The 27,003-nt window shown below is 36.4% G+C and overlaps 1 protein-coding gene across 3 annotated transcripts in view; it reads right to left on the bottom strand.

The window, feature by feature from the left end:
* Positions 1–27,003, bottom strand: part of PSMD14 (proteasome 26S subunit, non-ATPase 14) — a 100,521-nt gene that overhangs the window by 65,240 nt on the left and 8,278 nt on the right. For all 3 annotated transcript variants that reach the window (XM_063101571.1, XM_063101579.1, XM_063101574.1), the window contains one exon: positions 26,485–26,536. In XM_063101571.1, the coding sequence (XP_062957641.1) occupies positions 26,485–26,532 (48 nt within the window). In that variant the 5' untranslated portion in view covers positions 26,533–26,536. The remainder of the gene's footprint in view (positions 1–26,484; positions 26,537–27,003) is intronic.

Below are 27,003 nucleotides of genomic sequence, written 5' to 3'. Positions count from 1 at the left end.
TTCATGAACTTGAGTTAAACAATGATTTCTTAGTATGATATCAAAAGCAGAAGTCATAAAACAGAAGACTGACACATTGGACTTCATCAAAATTAAATACTTTGTGCTTCAAAGGTCACCATCAAGAAAGAGAAAGGATAAGCCACAGATTGGGAAAAAATATGTCATATAAGGGGGCTTGTCTACACAACAGATAAAGAATACAACTCAATAATAAAAAGAAAATTAGCCTAATTTTTAAAATGAGCAGCAGACCCACATTACAAAAAATGTTATATCTATCAGGAAGAAGGAAAATTACACCAAATAGAAATATGGATCTACGCAAAGAAAAGAACACTGGAAATTATACCTACATAGGTAAATATGATTCTTTTTTTAATTTAAACACTTTTAAAAGACAATAGACTGCCATGGAAAATAATATGACAGTTTCTCATAAAATTAAAAATAGAATTACCATATATTACGAACTAAATGTTTCTGTGCCCCCACCCCATTCATATTGAAATCCTACCCCCCCAATGTGATGGTATTAGGTGGGGTCTCTGAGAGGCAAGTAGGTCACAAGGATGGAACCTTTGTGAATGGAATTAGCACCCTTATGAAAAGGACCAAAGAGCTCTCTAGTTCTCTTTCTGCCATGTGAGTATACAAGAACTCAGCAGTCTACAACCAGAAGAGGGCCCTTACTGAGAACCCAAGTATGCTGGCACTCTGATCTCAGACTTCCATCTTCCAGAACTGTGAGAAATTAATGTTTGTTGCTTAAGCCACCCAAACTGTGGTAATTTGTCAGAGCAGCTCAAACCGACTAAGACACTATATAATCCAGCAATTCCACTTCTGAGTATATACCCAAAAGAACTAAAAGCAGAGGCTCAAAGAGATACTTCTACACCAATGTTCATAACAGCATTATTAACAATAGCCAAAAGGTGCAAAAAATCCAACTGTTCATAGATGGATGAATGGATGAACAAAACGTAGCATATACAAACAATGGAATATTATTCAGCCTTAAAAATGATTAAAATGGTAAATTTTATGTTATGTATATTTTGCCACAATAAAAAAGGCAATAATAATATATATTAAAGTATGAAGTTACAACAACAGCACAAAGGTCTAGAGGGGAGATATGAAGTATATTATTGTAACATTCATATACTATAAGTGAAGTAGTACAGTAACACTTGAAGGTACACTACAGTAAGTTAAAGATTTATACTATAAACCCTAAAGCAAACAATAAGTTAACAAAACAGGTTGTAGCTAAAAATCCAACACGGCTATAGTCACCACCAAGAAGAAGGCCCTCACCAGATGTGTTCCCTGGGCCTTGGACCTCTCAGTCTCCAAAACTGACAAAGTCCTCTGGGTGAATATGAAGGAAGGTTTTTCCAAATATAGCAAGCAGCCTGAGAGATGTTTCATTATTAGTTGCAGAAAAACTGGATGGTGTCAACAATCAGAAGGTTAGCAAATACCTAGAAAAGGAAATGGATCACAACCCTCAAAACTGAAGGTGAATCGCAGCTGCTCTCCTTCTGCCCACCTCAAAGTTGTGTTGACATGCCAGTCTGCCTAGAGTTCAGCTCAGCCTTCTCACTCAGGAGAAAGACTTAATGTTGATGAGATCATCCACAACTGAAACAAAATCTCATATAAGGTACGTGATCATTGATCTAATCCATACATGTGAATATAAATGGAGAACCAAAGATCGTCAACCACATGAAGAAAAGCCAACACTATGGAAGAGAAATTTGTATCAATTATGTTGTCATAATTGATAATTTGTATCAATTATGTTGATTACTATGTTCTAGACACTAAATAAAACTCCTCAGTTTACAATAAAACAAACTTTGAAAAAGTTCAATTTAGAATCTTCAGAAAGATTTCAAGAAGCTATTGTCTCAATTTCCCTTATCTGTAAAATAGAGTTGTTAGAGTATTAAATCAACTAATAGATGGAAACACTTAGAAAAGGTGCTCACATGGTTATATCAAAAGATCCACTCTCATTCAGAATTTAGATAAAAATCATTTCCTTGGAAAATTATCCTTATATTATCTGTACCACTGAGTCCAATCAGTAGACAGACATGACACAGTACTTTAAACAAGGGAAGTTTCATTATGAAGAATTATTAAGCAATGAGAGGAGAGTAACTAAAGGATGCAATGAGAAAGCTAAAAGGTGTTCTAGGCCTAAGAAAGAGTAACCAGGGAAAGACAAACTTGGAAGGGAGCTTCCCATGGCTCAGGTTCAGACCTCATTCGAAACTGGAGGAGGAATGATTATAGTCCACTAGATGGCACAGAAGTTCATTAATCTGCCAAAACCAGATCTAATCCCCAGTCACTAGGCAAGCAAGAAGCACCCCTTCAAGGTGCAAGCCAACTGCAGCTGGTGGGCAGATATGCAGAACAAGTTCATGTACCGGTAATGACAAGAGGAGTGTGCAGCATTCACACTGGGAGGACTGTAAAAAGGGGGTTATCAGCTGGTCTGGGACTGCAAGGTCGCCAAGCGACCACAAGTTCTGGGCACATGGCAGGAGCTATCACCAGTTGTCCTCACACTTGCACTGCTGACCAAGGGTGCAGCAGCCAGAACCACAAGAGAAGCCCTCTTCCTCATGTAACATCACTCTGTTGCCCTCTACTGAGAAGTTTTAGCATTTTGCTCACTTAAAGGAATCCCATCCATTAGCACAGAGCAGGTATCAAAGAATAAATCTGAAGCCAAGGTAAGGAATTGATAACTGTAACAGAATCTAAGAAATTATTTTCGAAAAGAATTGTATGACTGAAAATCAGCTGCCTTCTTGTCCCTGGAGTAATGCAATGAAGCAATTATTAAATGTTCAGCACTATTTAAAAAAATGTAAATGAGCTAAATATCTCAATTAAAAAGCTGAGATCATCAGACTTGATTTAAAAAAAAAAAAAACAGAAAACAAGATCTCAAGATCTACCTATACACTGCCAACAAGGAATGCATTTCAAACTAGGTTAAATAAAGATACAAACAGGTCAATGTGAAAGGACAGGAAAAGATATTCCACACTAACACTAATCAAAAGAAAGCTGGAGTGCCTATATTAATATCAAACAACTTAAAAGCAAAGAATATTACAAGGAATAAAGGTCATTCTATAATGATAAAGGAGTCAAAATAATCATTTCAATAGACACAGAAAAAGCATTTAACAAAATCCAACATCCATTCCTGATGAAAAATCTCAACACAGTAGTAGCAGGGAATTTCTTCAACCAAATAAACAGCATCTATAATAAACATACAGCTAATAATCATGCTTGATGGTAAAAGAATGAATGCTTCTCCCTAAGAACAGGAACAAGACAGAATGTCCATTTTTACTACTTCTATTCAACATTTTTACTAAAGCTTCTAGTCAGTTCAATAAGGCAAGAAATAAAGGGCATCCAGATTGGAAAGAAAGAAGTAAAACTCTGTATTCACAGACGACATAATTACTGAAATAGAAACAGCACTTACAATAACATAAAAAATACGAAATACTTAGACATAAATTTGACAGAATGTGAAAATCCTGTACACTGAAAACTACAAAAAGTTGCTGAGAGAAATTAAAAATAAACCTAAATAAATGGAGAAATATAACATGTTCATGGATCAGAAGCCTCAATACTGTTAATATACCAATTCTCCCCAAATTGATCTGTAGATTTGATATGCCATTGATCAAAATCCCAGGTCTTTTGTAGAAATTAACAAACTTGATTCTACAATTTATATGAAGACACAAAGGACCTAGAATGGTCAAAACAATGCTGAAAAAAAGAACAGTCAGAGGATGAATACATCCTGATTTCAACACTTACTATAGAGCTACAGTACTCAAGAGACAGCAGTAGTGGCTTAAAAGACAGACAGATAATGGAACAGAAGAGAGATCCCAGAAATAGAGTCATACATACAGGGACACCTGATTTTCAACACAGGTGCAAATGCAAAGGTAGCAAGAAGACAAGTCTTTTTAATAGTGCTGTAACACCTGGATATCCACAGGCAAAAAAAAAAAAAATTTTAAACTAAACATGATCCATACTTTGCACCATATGTGAAAAAATTATTCCAAAATGGACCACAGACATATATCTAAAATTTAAAGCTATAAAACTTCTAGAAGAAAATACAGGAGAATAACTTAGTGATTAAGAATATAAAAATCACCTGAGATCAAGGAATCACTTTGCACACTTCTTCAATATAATTCTAAGGGTTTTGTTTCCAGTAACATCATTGAAAAAACTAAGAAAACAATTACATCTAAACTCATAATATGCTTTCATAATCCATATAATTTTAGGACCTACAGCTGCTTCTAAATAGTATCAGCATTTTCATTTTCCTGTTTTCCACCAATACGCCTTGAATTGTTCAAATACAGAAATGCTGTATTAAGACAGCAACTCTGCTTAAATTTAATTATTGGATGACTAGCAAGGCACCATGTAAAGTTTAAAATGTATAGTTTTGCCAGTTGATACAGAAAAGCTCTAAAATGGTATATGAAAAGTAATTTACAGATGGCTATATACAGTTCAGAGAAGCCAAAAGAATAAAAGGTGGAGACTGTCTGTACTTGTAAACCTAAAATGGGCTAAGCAAAGCTATTCTGAATGATCTCCAACAATTCAACATTAAACATAGGCCTCTGGGCTTGTTACAATCTTATAATTAACAAAATAACAGTAAGGTTTCATCTCCCTCTCCTAATTTGAGTTCCTAACACCATTCAAGAGTTCTATTATATATATATTACTCATAAAAATATAATCCTTCAAAATAGATATTACTAAGCCTATTTTACAAATGATGGAAGTTCGGGCTCAAAGTTTTTCAAAAATGTGAATGTGTCCAAGGTGACCAAGGTAAATGGTGAAGCCTAAATTCAAAGCCCGAGACTGTACTCTTTCTACCACATCAGGCAAAACCTATGCTGATTAAACACAGTAATTCTATAAACTACTGGACATTTTTGATGAAGAGAGGGAACAAACACACAAACCTTTGAGAACAAAAAAGACATAGTAGCCAGGTACTCAAAAACAAATTACATTTGAATCGATACTTTTCTATCATTGGGAGATTGTCCACTTGGGGAAGTTGAAAGCCTAGGGATGATGCTACTATATGAAAATCTACTCGGGAAGAATTATGGAAACTTGATCCCAAACTATCAGCTTTCCTGCACATTTATGTTGCATTCTCATTCTCTCTTCCTCTCCCATGAATCTCAGCCACTGTTTAGATCTAGCCTAGCTCAAGAGCCCTGGCTTTTCACCACTGCCCAATATATATTGCCTTTCACAGTGAGTTTGGCAGATCAGAGATCTGTGCCAGGCCGAAGGCCAAGCTGGTATCCACAAAGTGACAAGAACCATAATTTGTCCCCATACAGACTAGTGAACAGAAAGACTATCAGAATTTCAGGAACCTGAATTTATGGGAAAAGAAGAAAAGCATAGTACCATCCTACCACAGAGGAATTTAATTCAGAGACTCTAATATCTAATTATATCCACAGGCATTTGAGGAAGTCAACTCACCAGGGAAAACTTCCTACAAAATATAAGGCCAAGCAAGGAAGATATAGGACAGTGAGCAAAGATATATATATACACAATTACTTCTAAAGATTTATATTTCCAAGTTATTAAACAAATTTTAAAATGTAATAATCACCAAAAGTTAATTTAAATCCTTAAAAAAAGTATAGGACAGATGCCAAAGTGATTTCACTCAGTGCTACATGTAGAAGTCTCAACACTTAAGTGGCCTTAGGCTACTATACCGTTATTTAAAGGAGTGAGACATTTGAAAACTGAGTTTATATTAACAGAGAAGTGCAAAGAAACTTGTCAGAGTGTGCCAGCTCCATGGCCCACAGCAATGAGCACTGCCTGCCTATGCCACTCAGATCACCAACCAGCGTCACTGTGAAGGCCATGAAAGAAGCTGTTACCACTTTGGTTTAATCCCAGCACAGGCCAGAGCAGCAGATTAAACAGAACTTTACATCAGTGGCAGGTCTCCCCAGCTCTCTTGATGCCACAGAATTCATAAATGGGATCAGTATGTTCTAAAAAAACATGGTACTGCAAAAGGAAAAAAAGGTTCCACAGCATCAAGCAGTGTAATACTTGAAACCTCATCATCAAAGTGACAGTTTTCAAGTGCCATTTATGATGCCCTAGTCTGGAAACATCCCAGCTAACCCATCTGATCAACAATTTCACAGATGGAAGCACTTGATGGCTAATTGGCAAGTCTATTATTCAAATAAAACAGCTCTCAGTACCTCTTTTTTCATTATTACATGTCAAGGTACAACAAAACTGGTCATTGAAATTAGCTTAATAAGAGAAGTCTCTTTCCCAAAATAATTTTTTTAAATGAAACATCACAGTTTGGTAATTAGTTTAGAGCACTAATCAGTTTCTGAATAGTAAGAAAAATGTTTTAACAACTAAAAGGAGCAAGAAATATAAACCTTTTAAAAGTGGGTCTAATTTCTACCTTTATCAATGTGTCAAGACATACATTATCACAAGGAATAAAATAAATAAAACATTCACTCATTCCTTAAATATACTTAAAACACGGACCAAGTATTACATGTGAGAATTTTTTAAAAAAACAAAAACCTCTTTAAATATTTTAGATTTCCTAAAAATTTAAAAAGCAAGCATGCTACTCTTCATCTACACTTTGCAATAAAAATTACAAGACTTTTATGTTTCATTAATTTATGAAGTAGCCAGTGACAACACTACAGATTCTATCTACCTGAGGAAATGTTGTTGATGTAGAATGGGCTTCAGCATCAGAAACACTTGTGTTCCAACTCTAGCTCCATTTCTTGTTAGTTCCGTGACTTGACCCTATAATATGGGAATAATTATCCCTGCCCATGTAGGATTGTTGTGAGGATTACATGAGAAGGTTTAATACATAAACACCTCACATCAGAACATGGGAGGTACTCAGCATTAATCCATTTGGCTCTCCTCTGCTCCCCAACCCCACTTCCATAAATTCCAGAGGGGAATCATAATACAACTTTCAAAATATGTGAGTTCTCTTTATAGAGCCACACATTTGTTATAGATCCCACTGACAATGACATTCTCTATTCAGAGTATCTGGCTGTCTCCCTATATTACTACAATTTTCATAGCATTTAAAGTTCAAAGGAGAGCCCTGCAGAAAGACTGCAGTATAAAATATTCAAAGACCTCATTTAGTTTATAAAGTAGAAATTAGGAAATATGTATAATAACCACAACATGCAAGTGGGAAGGAAACAGTAGCCATAAACTGTGGAACCAGGTACAAACTAAAGTAAAATCAAAATCAGTTCCCTATAGTGATATATCTATATAATGGTAACAAAAATATATTTCACTAAGTTATGAAATAAGTAGTTTGCCATGAAGTAAAAGAAAATTTTCCCATTTCCATAAAATAAAACAGGGCACTTCTCCAAAACTAGGTTTTGTCATTCCACTACCTACTCTTGATAAGCATTTTGTTTCCAATTACTCAGGTTCTGGTGTTTACAACACTAGAGAATAAAGAACAAGGTAACAAAGAGCTAACACAAGCACGTAAGAATGTAACTGAGTAAAAAGAGGAGAAATGTACAGACAATAAGTAAAAGTACAACTATCATAATTATTAACTTACTCTAGTGTCCCTAAGCCCTTCCACTGAGTGTTTCACAGGCATTCAGTCTTCTGTGAAATCACTGGCAACAGTCTGAAAAGCAGCACTGGAAGGCTGCTCCATGGAGACCGCTGCCCTGCTCCAGTGGCATGCTTCCAGGGCACTCAACCCAGACAATGTCCCACAAAGAACCACCTCAAATGTGTGTTGTGGGAGAGGACCCCAATCCTACCTGCCCAAGTTTAAATGGGTATGATATCTAGAGAACTGTCTAAATGATAATATGAACTGAAACAGTAGAAGTTATGTTGTGCAAGTTTAAGATAGGAAACCTAAAGTCACTGTGCCAAATCAGCAATGTAACCAGTCAATCAAACATGTAAAACGATGCTGAGGATAGGGAAAGAAAAGGTATGGGCTAGATCCTTTATGATCATAATATCCCATACATTTGGAATATGGAAATTATACTGCAATGTCTTAGTTTCTCATATTACAGAAACGTATCTTCTCTTGTCTTCCACCCCACATACCCTTTCTATCAAATGTGGTATCACATGTCATATATCTATCATACCCTTGACTTCAAATTTAAAAATCTTAAACATTTCATTTTTTCTCACAAATTTGATTTTTTCTTATTTCATCAGAATGTGATTAATTCTGGAGGAAAGTTTCACTTAACTGAAAATATATCACCATTCCCCTTATGTTCTAAAGTACTAGAACAAAATTGTTAATTGTAATTTTATATCAAAACAGAAATTTAAAATTCACAAATATCAACTACCTTTCCCTTTAAAAGACCTGTCACAGATTCTTGGGGAGGTTTTTCAAGATGGCGGCGGCTGCTGCGGCTGGCGCGGAGTAGCTGAGGTGGAAAAGGTGGCCACTGAGCCTCAGGCAGCCGGGAAACTTGTGGACCTTCCTCTTGCCATCTCTTAAGGGAGGACCGCTGCTGCTGGCCGGTTGTGGGGGGTGACCGCCACTTTACCCCCGGCAGGAAAGGCTGCCTCATTTACAGGCAACAGCTTTGAAGTGTGGAGCAGGAAAAGAACTGTTTCTTAGCTGCAAAAGCGAGTCTCGAAACAGGGAACGCGGCGCCAGGGCTGCGGTGGATGCAGACAGGATCCCGGAGGCCAGGGCCGCGCTGAAGGCGGCCAGCTGCCCTATTCAGGATTCGAGGTTTCAAGCCGGCATTAAAGAAGATTCCTGGGAGCGCCCGAGCCGCGCCGCGACTGAACAGCTCGAGGCAGCAGCAGCCGAGAACTGGGAAGGCAACAAACCAGAGACAGAGAGCGAGCACACGACCTGGCACAACCCTGTGAGTGACCCCTGGCACAGCTCGGTTCGGGGGGTGGATGCCCACCCGGCTCCCGCCTGCACCACCAGGCCACTCACCGCCCCGGTGCTGCCTCCGTTTTCCCAGGTGCGGGCAGCCCTGCCCGGCTCGGCCATCCCTGAGCCCTCCCACTTGCTTGGCCTGGCGCGGGGCTTTCCAGAGCCTGCGGACCGGCCTCCTCTCCCACTCCCTCCGCGGTTATCTGGCGGGGCTGGTGGCAGGGGTCCCCGGCCAGTGTCGGGAGGGCAAGGAAGTACGGGCGGGCCGACTGTCACTCCACCACACCCTGGACTCCGGCCCCAGGTAAACTCCCTGTTACCGGGAGGCAGATACCATCTCTGCGGCCACCAGTTTGGAAAAAAGGCTAACGAATTTCTGGTTGGGAATAGTGTGGTAGGAGAGTACCCAGGTCCGCTTGAACCTGCCGGAGACCAGGCTGCAGGTGGGCGCTAGACTCGGTTTATACTGGGGGGATACAAAGGTGAACAAGACCCGAGAAAGATCTACATAGTGCTACAAAGGCACCCAGAGAGACCGATCGTCTGTGCCTAGCAGAAACCTGGTAGACTTCCTGGGCGAGGCGGTGCTGAGCAGGGTCTTGAAGGCCCAGCTGATAGACGAGGGGTGCAGAAGACACGCCCCAGCCCAGCACAGTGCGCACAGAGTGGGGAGACGTGCAGCCAGGGAGGCGGAGACTCGACAGAAACCACACACCCGGTGGGGTCGCCACTGCACGATCTAACAGCCTGGGCCAGAGCACACGGAACAGGGAGAAGTCCTGCACAGGAAGTGAAAGCTCAACAGAGATCACACACCCTGTGGTACGTGATCCACCAGCCCAGCAGAGTCCAAGCTGACCAGAAAGGTGGCTCCCCGGAGAAGCCCAAGACCCGAGGCAACCACACACACAAGGCACTAGAGGCCAACTGAGCAGTCACGGAGGGAGCCATACCAAATTGGCAACCACAGCAACATCCTAGTTAGTCATTAGTCTGAAACCGGTGGACTGTGAAACCCCCGGCCACAATGAATAAACACCAAAAAAAAGATACCAGAAATACAAAAAATCAAGAAAGTACACCACCAGAAGTTAATAAATCTCAAACTCTAGATCCTATAGAACAAGAAGCCCTTGAAATAACTGACAAGGAATTTCGAGTGATAATTCTAAGGAAACTGAATGAGATACAAGAAAACTCAGCTAGACATCATGATGAAATGAGGAAAAGTATACAGGATCTGAAAGAGGAAATGTACAAGGAAATCAATGTCCTGAAAAAAAATGTAGCAGAACTTGCTGAACTGAAGAAGTTATTCAACGAAATAAAAAACACAACGGAGAGTTTAACCAGCAGGCTTGTCAAAGTTGAAGAGAGAACCTCTGAACTTGAAGATGGGCTGTTTGAAATAACACAAGCAGACAAAAAGAAAGAAAAAAGAATCAAGGACATTGAAGAAAATCTGAGAGAGATATCAGACAACCTTAAGCGATCAAATATCCGAGTCATGGGTATTCCAGAAGGGGAGGAAAATGGAGATTCCATTGAAAACATATTCAACAAAATAGTGGCAGAAAACTTCCCAGGTATAGGAAAAATCACAGATCTTCAGATCCAGGAAGCTCAACGATCTCCAAATGTATTCAACCCAAAAAGACCTTCTCCAAGACATGTCATAGTCAAATTGGCAAAGCTCAGAGACAAAGAGAGAATCTTAAAAGCTGCAAGAGAGAAGCGTCAAATCACCTATAAGGGAGCCCCAATCAGGTTAACATCAGACTTTTCATCACAAACCCTAAAAGCTAGAAAGGAATGGGATGATATTTTCAAAATACTGAAAGACAAAGATTGCCAGCCAAGAATACTCTACCCTGCAAGGCTATCCTTCCGAAATGAGGGGCAAATAGTATATTTCTCAGACAAACAAAAACTGCGGGAGTTCACTACCACACGACCACTCTTACAAGAAATCCTCAAGGGAGTACTGGGTTTGGTTCCTGAAAAATAACTACCACTGCCATAAAAACCCAAGAAAAATCTAAACCCGCTAGTATAATAAAAATGGCATTCATGAAGAGAAAACAAGCTAACAAAAACAGTATCTACAACCTAAGGAACCAAAAAACACAGAAACCAAACAGTAAATCAGAAAGCAAGGAACAAAAGATACCTAAGACAACCAAACAACCAATAAAATGCTAGGAATAAATCAACACCTTTCAATAACAACTCTTAATGTAAAAGGCTTAAATTCCACAATCAAAAGACACAGACTGGCTGACTGGATCAAAAAGCAGGACCCAACTATATGCTGCCTACAAGAGACCCACCTCACCCATAAAGATTCACACAGACTAAGAGTGAAAGGATGGAAAAAGATTTACCATGCAAACAGAAAAGAAAAACGAGCTGGAGTAGCTATTCTTATATCTGACAAAATAGACTTTAAACTAAAAACCATAAAAAGGGACCATGAGGGACACTACTTAATGATAAAAGGACTGATCCATCAAGAAGACATAACAATCATAAATATGTATGCACCCAATGTTGGAGCAGCCTGATTTATAAAACAAACTCTATTAGACCTAAAGAAGGAAATAGACACTAATACCATAATAGCAGGGGACCTGAACACCCCACTGTCAATATTGGACAGATCATCTAGGCAAAGAATCAGTAGAGAAACACAAGATCTAAACAAGACTCTAGACCAATTGGAATTGGCAGATATCTACAGAACATTCCACACAACAACCTCAGAATATTCATTTTTCTCATGAGCACACAGATCATTCTCCAGGATAGATCACATATAAGGTCACAAATCAAGTCTCAATAAATTCAAAAAAATTGGAATTATCCCATGTATCTTCTCAGACCACAATGGATTAAAACTAGAAATTAATAACAAACGAAACTCTGGAAACTATACAAACACATGGAAATTAAACAGCATTCTACTTAATGACATATGGGTCCAAGAAGAAATCAAGCAGGAAATCAAAAAATTTATTGAAACTAATGAAAACAATGATACATCATACCAAAACCTGTGGGATACTGCAAAAGCAGTATTGAGGGGAAAATTTATTGCATTAAATGCTCACTTCAGAAGAATAGAAAGATGGCAAGTGAACAACCTAACACTTCACCTTAAAGAACTAGAAAAACAAGAACAATCCAAACCTAAAGTTAGCAGACGGAAAGAAATCATTAAGATCAGAGCAGAACTGAATGAAATTGAAAACCAAAAAACAATTCAAAAGATCAACGAATCAAAAAGTTGGTTTTTTGAAAATATAAATAAAATAGACAAACCATTAGCATGGCTAACAAAAAAAAGAAGAGAGAAGATTCAAATGACAAAAATTAGAAATGAAAAAGGCGATATTACAACTGATTCATCTGAAATACAAGGAATCATTCGAGACTACTATAAACAACTATACGCCAACAAATTTGAAAATCTGGAGGAAATGGATAAATTTCTGGACACACACAAGCTCCCAAAACTGAACCGTGAAGACGTAGAAAATTTGAACAGACCAATAACAATAAAGGAGATTGAAGCTGTTATCAGAAGGCTCCCAACAAAGAAAAGCCCAGGACCAGATGGATTCACAGCAGAATTTTACCAAACATTCAAAGAAGAATGGACACCGATTCTTTACAAACTATTCCAAAAGATTGAAACGGACACAAATCTCCCAAACTCATTCTATGAAGCAAACATCATCCTGATACCAAAACCAGGTAAAGATGCAACCAAAAAAGAAAACTACAGGCCAATATCCTTGATGAATATAGATGCAAAAATCCTCACTAAAATACTAGCAAACAGAATACAGCAACACATACGAAAAATTATTCATCACGATCAAGTGGGATTCATCCCAGGGATGCAAGGTTGGTTCAACATACGCAAATCAATAAATGTGATACACCATATTAATAAACTCAAACACAAGGACCATATGATCATCTCTATAGATGCTGAAAAAGCATTTGATAAAGTTCAGCACTCATTCATGACAAAGACTCTCTATAAGTTAGGTATAGAGGGAAAGTATCTCAACATAATTAAAGCCATATATGCCAAACCCACTGCCAATATCATCCTGAATGGGCAAAAGCTGAAAGCTTTTCCTTTAAGAACAGGAACTAGACAAGGATGCCCACTCTCACCACTCCTATTCAACATAGTGTTGGAAGTACTAGCCAGAGCAATCAGAGAAGAGAAGGAAATAAAGGGCATCCAGATTGGAAAAGATGAAGTCAAACTGTCCCTGTTTGCAGATGACATGATCCTATATATCGAACAGCCTAAAACCTCTACAAAAAAACTGTTGGAATTGATAAATGATTTCAGCACAGTAGCAGGATACAAAATCAACACACAAAAATCAGTAGCATTTCTTTTCTCCAATAGTGAGCATGCAGAAGGAGAAATCAAGAAAGCCTGCCCATTTACAATAGCCACCAAAAAAATAAAATACTTAGGAATTGAGTTAATCAAGGATGTGAAAAATCTCTATAATGAGAACTACAAACCACTGCTGAGAGAAATCAGAGAGGACACAAGAAGATGGAAAGATATTCCATGCTCTTGGATTGGAAGAATCAACATAGTGAAAATGTCCATACTACCCAAAGTGATATACAAATTCAACGCAATCCCCATCAAAATTCCAAAGACATTTTTCTCAGAAATGGAAAAAGCTATTCAGACATTTATATGGAACAATAAAAGACCACGAATAGCCAAAGCAATGCTCAGGAAAAGAAATAAAGCTGGAGGCATAACACTACCTGACTTTAAGCTATACTACAAAGCTATAATAACCAAAACAGTATGGTACTGGCATAAAAACAGACACACTGACCAATGGAATAGAATAGAGAATCCAGAAATCAACCCACACACTTACTACCATCTGATCTTTGACAAAGGCACCAAGCCTATTCACTGGGGAAGGGACTGCCTCTTCAGCAAGTGGTGCTGGGATAACTGGATATCGATATGCAGGAGAATGAAACTAGATCCATACCTCTCACCGTATACTAAAATCAACTCAAAATGGATTAAGGATTTAAATATACACCCTGAGACAATAAAACTTCTTAAAGAAAACATAGGAGAAACACTTCAGGAAATAGGACTGGGCACAGACTTCATGAATACAACCCCAAAAGCACGGGCAACCAAAGGAAAAATAAACAAATGGGATTATATCAAACTAAAAAGCTTCTGCACAGCAAAAGAAACAATTAAAAGAGTTAAAAGACAACCAACAGAGTGGGAGAAAACATTTGCAAAATATACATCTGACAAAGGATTAATATCCAGAATATATAAGGAACTCAAACAACTTTACAAGAAGAAAACAAGCAACCCAATTAAAAAATGGGCAAAAGAGCTAAGTAGGCATTTCTCTAAGGAAGATATACAAATGGCCAACAGACATATGAAAAAATGCTCAACATCACTCAGCATCCGGGAAATGCAAATCAAAACCACATTGAGATACCATCTAACCCCAGTTAGGATGGCTAAAATCCAAAAGACTATGAACGATAAATGCTGGCGAGGCTGCGGAGAAAAAGGAACTCTCATACATTGTTGGTGGGACTGCAAAATGGTGCAGCCTCTATGGAAAATGGTATGGAGGTTCCTTAAACAATTGCAGATAGATCTACCATACGACCCAGCTATCCCACTGTTGGGAATATACCCAGAGGAATGGAAATCATCAAGTCGAAGGTATACCTGTTTCCCAATGTTTATCGCAGCACTCTTTACAATAGCCAAGAGTTGGAACCAGCCCAAATGCCCATCATCAGATGAGTGGATACGGAAAATGTGGTACATCTACACAATGGAATACTACTCAGCTATAAAAACGAATGAAATACTGCCATTTGCAACAACATGGATGGACCTTGAGAGAATTATATTAAGTGAAACAAGTCAGGCACAGAAAGAGAAATACCACATGTTCTCACTTATTGGTGGGAGCTAAAAATTAATATATAAATTCACACACACACACACACACACACACACACACACACACACACACAAACACAAACCGGGGGGGGGGGGGGAAGAAGATATAACAACCACAATTATTTGAAGTGGATACGACAAGCAAACAGAAAGGACATTGTTGGGGGGGAGGGGGGGAGGGAGAAGGGAGGGAGGTTTTGGTGATGGGGAGCAATAATCAGCCACAATGTATATCGACAAAATAAACTTTAAATAAATAAATAAATAAATAAATAAAATAAAATAAAAAATAAAAAATAAAATAAAATAAAAGACCTGTCACAAGTAGAATGTGTAAATAAAATGATACAAATTAACTATAACATGCCCACCAGGTATTTGTTTCCCTTTTACTTCTTTGAGAACTATCAAGAGTCGATTTGAGACTTCTCAGGAGCGCCCCTTCTTTCATAGGGTTTAATATCTATTCAGAAGAATTACACTACAATGACAACTAGAAAGACCATGTTCTAATTAGCTTACTTTTGACCTGAACTCTTTCTTAATTTTCTACAGTAAAAACATCAGATCATGTATATGAATAGAATGATTAGGAACTATATATTAAAAATAAAATTATAACCTGACAAGAACAGCAAATGAAAAACACATTAAAGACATCTTGTATTTTTGCTTTGTTTCTAATGCAAAATCACTATTGAGTTATTTGCAGTTAAGCAAAGAAACAAAACAATTAAAATTTCTTTACATTTCCCTACTTCTTAACAGGAAGGAAACTGGCCAAATTAATCTACCAATGTTTAGAAAGGTTCTTTGTAAATGTACAGAGGATCATACCACATACTCAAAGAATCAGAGAAAAAAAGTAACCAGAAGCATACATCAGGATGTAAATACTGACAGTACGAGTACAGGTAAGCTAAAGAACTAAAGGAATTAAAGAAAACTCACAAAAAAGCCTTTTTGTAAAGGCCTGCTCATTTTTGTGCTACTAAACCAGAACGTATAGCAAAATTAAAGCTTCTATTTCAAATGTGACAGATGTAAATAAAGATTAATTGTACATATTAATCTATGACCTTCTAAAGAACCATCTGAGGTAGGTATGAGTTATCTCATTTGAATTTTTTATGTCTTTTTTGTGATAAAAATATAACATAAAATTTATCATTTTAACTATTGTTAATTGAACAGTTCAGTAGCATCGAGTACATTAACATTGCTGTGCAACCATTTCCACCATCCATCTCCAGAACTTTTTTCATCTTCCCAAACTAAAACTGTTTAACAATAACTCCCTATCCTCTCCTTTCTCCAGCCCTGGCAACCACCACTCTACTTTGTATCTCTATGAATCTCACTACTCTGCGTACCTAATATAAGTGAAATCAAACATTTGTCCTTTTGTATCTGGCTTATTTCACTTAGCGTAGTTATTTTCTAGGTTCACCCATGTTGTAGCATGTATCAGAATTTCATTTCTTTAAAAGCTGACTAATATTCCATCGTATCTATATGCCATATTTTATTTACCCATTCATCAGTTGGTAGCATTTAGGTTGTTTCCCCCTTTTGGCTATTATGAATAATGCTACTAAAACACTGGTGTGCAAACATCTGTTGGAGTTTCTGCTTTCACTTCTTTTGGGTATAAGACTAGGGGTGAAATTGCTGGATCATATGGTAATTCTACGTTTACTCTTCTGAGAAATCACCATACTGTTTTCCATATTGACTATACCATTTTACATTTCTACCATCAATGCACAGGTTTCCAATTTCTCCAATTCTCATCAATACTTGTTTTGTTTTGCTTTGTTTTTGATAATAGCCATCCTAACAGCTGTCTTTCAAAATTATAAAGTTTGATTACATATTCAGATCTTTAATCTTTAATCTTTAATATAGAATAGGGTAAAAACCTAATTTTACTTTTCCTCCATATTGAAAACTACTTGCTTCAACATCATTTAATAAGACCTCTCCTTCTCCACTAAGTTTTAATGTCCCTTATATTACAAATCAAGTTTCCATACATGTATGGATCTATTTCTGGACTTTCTATTCAACTATACGGAACTACCTGACTATCTCTGTAACAATATAACACTACTTGGGTCATACAGCATCAAAATATATTTTGAAATCTGGTAGAACAAATTTCTTTTTCTTTTTAATGCATTTCTTTCTTATTCTTCAACTTTTTTTCCTGTATGAATTTTAGATTCAGTTTGTCTAATTCCACAAAAAATACTGGTTGGTATTTTTTACTGGAAATACATTAAATTTATGATTAATTGGAAAGAACTGGCATGTGATATTAAGATTCCTCATCCATGACAACAGTATTATTTCTTCACTGATTCCAATCATTTTTTTCAATTGTTATGTTAAATTAATCCTTTCTACAAAACATTAGACCAAAACCTAAGACAAATAATTGAAACAACATTTCTATTACAAGACCCACAATGAGAAACCAGAAAATGGTTTTAGTTAATATGCCCAAATTTCATACACTGTGAGGATTTCAGAGTGATAAGAAATAAAATATATTCAATTCATGAAATTATTTTTTAAAATTTAGCCACCTGAAATAATCCTTCAAACTGTAGGTAATATCTCACCACATTCAGAAAACCTTCTCAGATCATTCACTCACAGTATTTTCCCTTATTTTTGCATCCTGATATTACTGAGGTCTGTATCGGAAAAGATATAAACTGACCACTTACAGGCAGTATAGACCCACTGCATATGTGCTTAGTTTGGCCTATACCGTGTGTCTTAAAAATTGGAGATCAAAAAAATTAGGGTATTTCACACAAAAATCAGGATTTGACTTTGCTTTAAAACTTACAGATTGCATGTCATTATCTCTCAGAAACACAACTAAAAGAGGCTCGTGGTTACTTAGCAGGGTAGGCAAATCACACACTGATTCTTAAAGCTTCCACTTAAAATTGACCAATTAATTTTGAATCACACTCCACTGGTCAAAGAAAGATCATGCTAAGGTATGATGGCAAGGTATATGCATGGAGGGTTGAAAGCCAGAAATACTACACATAATTGATGACCTTTGCCTTTAATCTTTTCCTCTCTTCCTATTCTCCAAGCGACCACTAGAATTACTTTTCAAAAACAGATTGAATTATCTCACAAGTCTACTAGAAAAAAATCTTCATGAAACTACAACACCTATGAGGAAAAAAGTAAAAATCACTAAGTAAAATCGTGCAATGCCTTTCATAATCTACTCCAAACTCCTTTACCAGTTTCTTTTCCCAGTATTTCCTATTACATTGTCTATTCTCCAGCCTTTCTGAGTATGTGCTGGCATATATTTCAAAACCTACTCAAACGTCATCTATCTCCTCAATTTAGTCTCATTTTCCTTTTTTGTAGGAAGAAATAAACTCTACCTCCTCCATACTTACAAATCACGTTATTTACAATAAGCATTGGTTTTCACTCATTCAAAGTAGTTAATATGTGCCAAGCACTTAAAACATAATTGCTTGTGTGTCTACTAGAATGTAAAGCCCCTGGGTTAAGTACTGATGTTTTTGTTCATCTTGGTATTCCCTACAGCACAACACCTGACACACAGAAACTCAAAATATTGGCCTAACAAATTAAAATTGAAGAAAATGTAATAAATGCCACTGACATTTTACTTAAGTTTCATCTATTTCTAAGTTTACCTTAACTGTTTCCAAAGCTAAAACGGACCCAGAGACTTAAACTGAAACTTACAGAGACTGGAGACTATGATTTGGCTAGTCTTATCTCTTGAGCTCTGTCTTCACTGCTTTTGGAAATTTTAACTGCCAAGACCTAGGTTGGGATCATTTAAAGACAATGAAGGAGCCAAATTATAGCAACACATGCTTTTAATACAATCATCTCACATCTTTTAGTAATTTCAAGTTTGTAAGCACTGTAGCAAAGTAAATTTTAAAACACATTCAAAATTTAAAGCTATTATTTTATAAATTTTAATAATACTAATAAAACATTTGTTTCTGCTTCAAACTACTGATAAACTATGTGGAAGTAAAGGATTGTGGATAGATTTAATTATTTTAACATACCACTATTTAAGTATTAACATTTAAAAATATAATAGTACAAAAAAATAAAACTTTTGTTAAGGAATTTACTTTTTAATTGAAACTTTTTGATTGTACACATTTATGGGGTACAGATATATTCTAATACATGAATACAACGTGTAATGATCAAATCAGGGTACCAAACTCATCATCGTGAAAATGTATCATTTCTTTATAATAAGAACATATGAACTCTCTTCCAGTCATTTCAGAACATACGATAAATTAATTATAGATACCTAGCACTGCTGCATACCATTAGAACTTATTTTTCTTAACTAGCTGTAAATTTGTGTCCATTAACCAACCTCTCACTACCCCTTCTCCCCTTCTTAGCCTCTAGTAACCACAATTCTACTATCTAAAAAGTTCAACTTTCTTTCTTTTTTTTTAGCTCCCACATATGCGTGAGAACATGTGGTATTTATCTTTCTGTGCCTGATGTATTTCACTTAACATAATGTCTTCCAGGCTCATTTATGTTACCAAAAATAACGGGATTTCATTCCTGTTCATGGCTGAATAGTATTCCATTGTGTATATATACCACTTTTTCTTTCTTTTTTGGCACTGGCTATTATGGGGATCTGAACACTTTACCTTGGTATAATAACACCACACTCTAACCAACTGAGCTAACCAGCCAGCCCTATACCACACTTTCTTTACCTATTCTTCTGTCGATGGACATCTAGGTTGATTCCATATCTTGGCTATTGTGAAGAGTGCTGCAATAAACATGGAGGTGCAGGTATCTCTTCAGTATGCTAATTTCCTTTTCTTTGGATAAACAGCCAGCAGTGGGATTGCTAGATCATATGATATTTCTATTTTCAGCTTTTTTGAGGAACCTCCATACAGTTTTCCATAATGGCTATAATAATTTATATTCCCACCAACAGTATATAAGAGTTCCCCTTTCTCCACATCCTCTTCAGCATTTTTTATTTTTTGTCTTTTTGATAACAACCATTCTAACTGGGGTAAGATGATATCTCATCAGGGTTTAGATTTGCATTTCCCTCTTGATTAGTGACACTGAGCATTTTTTCATGTGCCTTTAGCCACGTGTATATCTTCTTTTGAGAAATGTCTATTCAGTCACTTGCCCATTTGATAAAAAATAAAACTTTAAATTAAGTTGTCTTGTGGAGGGACACCATAATGAAGAACTAGGAAAAGGCAACATGATAAAAACTAATGGAAGAGAAAGTTTTAAGACAGTGTGGAACATTGAAGTCTAGTTAAGAAAACTAAAAGTAGGCCAAGTGTTAGCAATTTAAGCAATTCCAATACAATAATGGAGAAGGCCAGAATATAGTGTCATGAGCATGAACAGAGGTTAAGAAAGTAGAGTGTTAATTTAAGCTGTTATTTCAGGAATTCTAGAAATAAATGGGGGAAAAAAGCCTTAATGGCAGGATGCAGTGGAGTTTAGGTTTTGGGGGGGGATACAAGGGATGTAAACATCTTTGTAGGCAGACATCCATTTCAGAGAAAGCTGAGACTAGAATGGGTGAAGACTTTATTTACAAGTTCCTTTTTCTACTAGCCCTACTATATCTCCCAAATAAAACAATCAAGGCCAAGTAACCTTAAATACAATGAAATAATAGTATCAATACTATTGCAGTACTGATTACAATATTGATATTCCTACATTATTATTGTGAACTCCTCCATTAAAAAATGTAACCAATAGGCACATTCATAAATGTGATACACCATATTAATAAAGTCAAACACAAGGACCATATGATCATCTCTATAGATGCTGAAAAAGCATTTGATAAAGTTCAACACTCATTCATGATAAAGACTCTCTATAAGTTAGGTACAGATGGAAAGTATCTCACCATAATTAAAGCCATATATGATAATACCACTGACAATATCACCTTGAATGGGGAAAAGCTGAAAGCTTTTCCTCTAAGAACAGGAACTAGACAAGGATGCCCACTCTCACCACTCCTATTCAACATAGTGTTGGAAGTACTAGTCAGAGCAATCAGAGAAGAGAAGGAAATAAAGGGCATCCAGATTGGAAAAGACGAAGTCAAACTGTCCCTGTTTGCAGATGACATGATCCTATATATCGAACAGCCTAAAGCCTCTACAAAAAAATTCTTGGAGTTGATAAACAATTTCAGCAAAGTAGCAGGATACAAAATCAACACACAAAAAGCAGTAGCATTTCTTTTCTCCAATAGTGAACATGCAGAAAGAGAAATCAAGAAAGCCTGCCCATTTACAATAGCCACCAAAAAAATAAAATACCTAGGAATAAAGTTAACCAAGAATGCAAAAAATCTCTATAATGAGAACTACAAACCACGGCTGAGAGAAATTAGAGAGGATACAAGAAGATGGAAAGATATCCCATGCTCTTGGATTGGAAGAATCAACATTGTGAAAATGTCCATACTACCCAAAGTGACATACAAATTCAATGCAATCCCCATCAAAATTCCAATGACATTTTTCTCAGAAATGGAAAGAACTATCCAGACATTTATATGGAATAACAAAAGACCATGCATAGCCAAAGCAAAGCTGAGTAAAAAAATAAAGCTGGAGGCATAACACTACCTGACTTTAAACTATACTACAAAGCTAAAACAACCAAAACAGCATGGTACTGGCATAAAAACAGACACACTGACCAATGGAATAGAATAGAGAATCCAAAAATCAACCCACACACCTGCAGCCATCTGATCTTTGACAAAGGCACCAAGCCTATACACTGGGGAAGAGACTGCCTCTTCAGCAAATGGTGCTGGGATAACTGGATATCCATATGCAGGAGAATGAAACTAGACCCATATCTCTCACCGTATACTAAAATCAACTAAAAATGGATTAAAGAATTAAACATACACCCTGAAACAATAAAACTTCTTAAAGAAAATATAGGAGAAACACTCCAGGAAAGAGGACTGGGCACAGACTTCATGAATACGACCCCAAAAGCATGGGCAACCAAAGGAAAAATAAACAAACGGGATTATATCAAACTAAAAAGCTTCTGCACAGCAAAAGAAACAATTAAAAGAGTTAAAAGACAACCAACAGAGTGGGAGAAAATATTTCCAAAATATACATCTGACAAAGGATGAATATCCAGAATATACAGGAAAATGAAACAACTTTACAACAAAAAAACAAGTAACCCAATTTAAAAATGGGCTAAAGAGCTAAATAGGCATTTCTCAAAGGAAGATATACGAATGGCCAACAGACACATGAAAAAATGCTTGACATCACTCAGCATCCGGGAAATGCAAATCAAAACCACACTGAGATACCATCTCACCCCAGCTAGGATGGCTAATATCCAAAAGACTGTGAGTGATCAATGCCGGCAAGGTTGCAGAGGAAAAGGAACTCTCATACATTGTTGGTGGGATTGCAAAATGGTGCAGCCTCTATGGAAAATGGTATGAAGGTTCCTCAAACAATTGCAGATAGATCTACCATATTAACCAGCTATCCCACTGCTGGGAATATACCCAGAGGAACGGAAATTGTCAAGTCAAGAGTATACCTTCTCCAAAGTTCACTGCAGCAGTCTTTACAATAGCTAAGAGTTGGAACCAGCCCAAATGTCCACCATCAGATGAGTGGATACAGAAAATGTGGTATATCTACACAATGGAATACTACTCTGCTATAAAAAAGAATGAAATGCTGCCATTTGCAACGACATGGATGGACCCAGAGAGAATTATATTAAGTGAAACGAGTCAGGCACAGAAAGAGAAATATCACATGTTCTCACTTATTTGTGGGAGCTAAAAATAAATAAATAAATACACCAACAACCTTGGGGGAGGGAAGAAGACACAACAACTACAATTCCTTGAAGTTGATACAACAAGCAAACAGAAAGGAGATTGTTGGGAGGGAGGGGGGACAGGGAGGAGGGAGGGAGTTTCGGTAATGGGCCACAATAATCAACCACATTGTATATTGACAAAATAAAATAAAATTAAAAAATAAAAATAAAAATGTAACCAATAGACACATTCAGCAAAACCCAAATATCTTCTTACTACACTGTTATATTGAAGGTATTAGGTCTAAATACTGGATATGTCTCGGAAGGACACAAAAAATTAGCATTAAATAACAATACAAGAAAAATTCAGTGAAATACTGAATTATTTCCACCCAAACAATTTAGTCAAGGCTGAAAAGTTTTTGTTGCATAATAATTTGTCTGGTATCTGGCATAAAGCCTCCCAAACTCTGGGAATTTCCTTAGTGATAGGAGTATCTTTGTTATGCTAATGGTGGTCCAAGGTAGGCCACAGGATAGTTTCAGGATAGGGGCTGGTCCCCGCAAAGAGAGGAGGGAGGGGAAGATGTAGATTTGAGCTCAGTCACAGGGCTAATGATTCAATCAACTGTGCCCAGGCCAAGAAGCCCCAATAAAAACTCTTCCATGAGGAGAGGGCACAGGAGCTTTGCATTTCCTCCTAGACCTTTTCCTACTTGTCTCTTCATTTAGCTGGTCCTTCTGATCTATATCCTTGGTAATAAAACTGTAATCATTAAAGTATAGCACTTTTCTTGAGTTCTTTGAGTTGTTCTGGTGAATTATCAAACCTGTGGGGGTCCTTAGGACCTCCGAATTTATAGCCAGTTAGTCAAAAGTGTGGGTGGCCTGTGGACACCTGAAGTGTGGCTGGCATCTAAAGTAAGGGCAGTCTTTGCAGAGGACTGAGCCTTTAACTTGCACAGTCTGACGCTTAAGAGTTAAAACTGTACTGCAATATACCCAAGTGGGAGTAAAACAAAATATCTTTAAGCCAGTAAAGTAGCAACAGTTGAAGTTGTTGTGAAAAAACAGTCTTGGACATTTCTTTCATCAAAGTTAGGCTATTCATACAGATAATGATTTAAGAAGGCCCATTCACTCATAAAATACCCATGGTTTTCATTCTTCAATCAAGGAAATAAATTCTTGAAAAGGGACTAAAGTTTATTTAACCCTTAAGGTTAAATCACCATAAGGAACTCTCAAGAAATTACATAAAGCCCTTACTGGTTTGCTCCTATCTATTCCCATGTTTTAGAAGGGCTACCTGCAAACTTACCAGCAAGTGACCCGCCCTATTTGTGACAAAATTCTGCCTTTTCCATTAAATAGTAAGATAGTAACATTTCCCACTGATTTTTGGAGGAATAGACCAAACTTTTCTACAACTATTAGTTACTATGCTTTATGTAATGAAAAGATAGCTATTATCAACTCAAAGATCTTTGACTTCTTTTTTAAAATAAACAATATACTTAACATTTCATTCCTGTTTATTCAAAAACAACACACTTAACATTTCAGGTTGCAGAAGTAACAGTATTTGTTGTGTCAAATTAGTCCTAAACAAGAATAAAGCAAAATTTTAGGAGAAAAAAATTGAACACCTAGTATTTGATAATGAAGGTACCACAGAAATAAGAACTCCACAAATTATTCCTCTGAGAATTTGTCATCTAGATTAATAAACAAAATATTTTTAACCTCAAACAAGAGTACAGGAGCAAATTAAATAATCAGAAACCAGTGCGAGGTTACTGAACAAAAATTTAGTTTTTCACTTAAAACAAAGGTTTGCAGTGCTCATTAAGATGTAGCTCAATTTGTGGTCAGTAAAATTATTATTTCATGTCCAGCAATTTTCCAGCACAGATTTCCTAGATATACAATTTGTTGCTTCTCTGCTCATGAAATGTTATCTTGGTATTTAAATTTGATACAACTTCCCTTAAGAATTCTAAAAGGCAACATATTCACCAATAATTAACAGGTAAATTTGCAGTATCTACATACGACCTCAGCTCACTTCTGACACTTTCTTTTTGCTTGGTGGCTGGCCTGTATAGGGATCCGAACACTAGACCTTGGTATTATAACACAGCACTCTAACCAACTAAGCTAATTGGCCAGCCCACTTCCGACATTTTTATATGCCTTGACATTATTATTACTAATTTCAGAATAAATTAGAGAAATTTTAGAAGCTATCTAGAATGTTTACAAAATAACAGAAGCAGCTTTGGAAGGGCTGCTTCTGTTCAGTTTTCTTATTGTTATCTAATAAAAGAGGCTCAGGACTCTTGAGAGAATGGATTACATAGATGTTATAAAAATGAAGAATCATTAAGAAACAGGCTGAAAGCAAAGTAACATGAGAAACATTCAAAACTAACAAAAGTAAACAAAAAATAACTGAGGTCTATCCAAGCATATAATGTAGAATCACAAAAAGATTTCAACTTTCTAAAAGGAATTATTAGTCATAAATCATGATAGACCTAATCAAAGAATTCTTGTGAAAGTGCCTTTAAAACATTGAAAATTTCATGAAGTCTCAAACAAAACTGTACTTCCTACAGTAAATATGAATTACTTTGAATGAAGGAAGACAAAGTCATTGACAGAGATACAGAAATGAGGGAAAGCTAGTAACTAAAAGAGTTCTAAAGGTGGATTATTAAAATATTTCCAATATTTGGTAATAAAACAGTATATTACATAAAAATCTCAGGAAGAGAACAACACATAGTCACATCTTTTGTTAATTAATATTAAGTGAATGGATGACTGGAAAGGTAATGAGTGTAGAACTCAAAAGAGGCAGAACTTCTTTAGCTGAAAGCAGGTAGAATATGTTGTGATAGAAGTCGACCTAGAGGCCATTTGCCCAACAGCATGGAACAAAATAAATGATAATATTAAAACACCGAAAGATCATTTAATTTTAATAAAAATATGAAAGAAATCATATGTCAAATTTAAAGGACAAAAAGAGATATTATTTATGAATTCATCTACATATCATAAGTACTAACAGTAATTTATCAGTGTTAAAACTGTACATACAAACATTCTACAGGTCAGTTTTCTGGATCTGGCAGACTATTCACCATGTTTACTTTTTCATGTGTTACATCTAAAGTTTACATTGTAAACTCAGAAATAAGATATTTTGAGTTCTTTTTCTTTTCTAAAAGGCAAGTTTGATAATCTCACATATCCCAAAATTTTGAAAGCAAACAGAGAAAATCCTTATGGCCAGGAGAAAAGTAAATTAAGATAATACAAAATGTTTTTTCCATGTTATTTAGTGTTGCAATATAGCAACCAGCAATAAGGTAAGCTTCTTACTATAAGGTTATCTGTTGGGTGAGTTTCTTGGGGAGTGATTTCTTTCTGTTTGAATAACTACAGAAAGGCTTATAGTTTACACATAAAAGAAATACTCAGTCTATATACTAACCTGGCCCAGTCCAGGCATACCTCCTCCAAGTCTAAGAAGTCTGTCCATATTTCTAGAAAACAAAACAAAGGAAAACGTTCCTAAGCACAAAAGTGTTTACTCAATTGCTATCTATATAATTCACCTTCAGTCACTCAGTATGTCAAAAATATTGGTGGTAATTACAACACAACATCAGACTTCCTGTTAATTAACACCACATATTAATTCAAGAAGCTGTCTTCCATGCTAATTAACAGACCTTATTTTACTGCTTTGGTTTTGGGTTATCCCCAGTTTTAAAGACAAGAAATCTTAGCATACTTTCAAAACTTTGCTATCATTAAGTTAATTATATTTTCTTATTGTTATCTAATAAAGAACCTGAATGAGAAAAAAGTACCTGAAATGCTTATCATACATATGATTGAATTTCCTTCAATTTGTCCAGAGTGTAGAAATAAAAATCCTCACTTTTAAATTAAATTTTAACATCCTCATTAGTAAGTTCTGTGCTAATTAACTTAGAGCTTGTCAGTT

The sequence above is a fragment of the Cynocephalus volans genome, chromosome 1, assembly GCF_027409185.1.
Source record: "Cynocephalus volans isolate mCynVol1 chromosome 1, mCynVol1.pri, whole genome shotgun sequence".
Classification (NCBI taxonomy): domain Eukaryota; kingdom Metazoa; phylum Chordata; class Mammalia; order Dermoptera; family Cynocephalidae; genus Cynocephalus; species Cynocephalus volans.
This window is presented reverse-complemented; position numbering and strand designations above follow the sequence as displayed.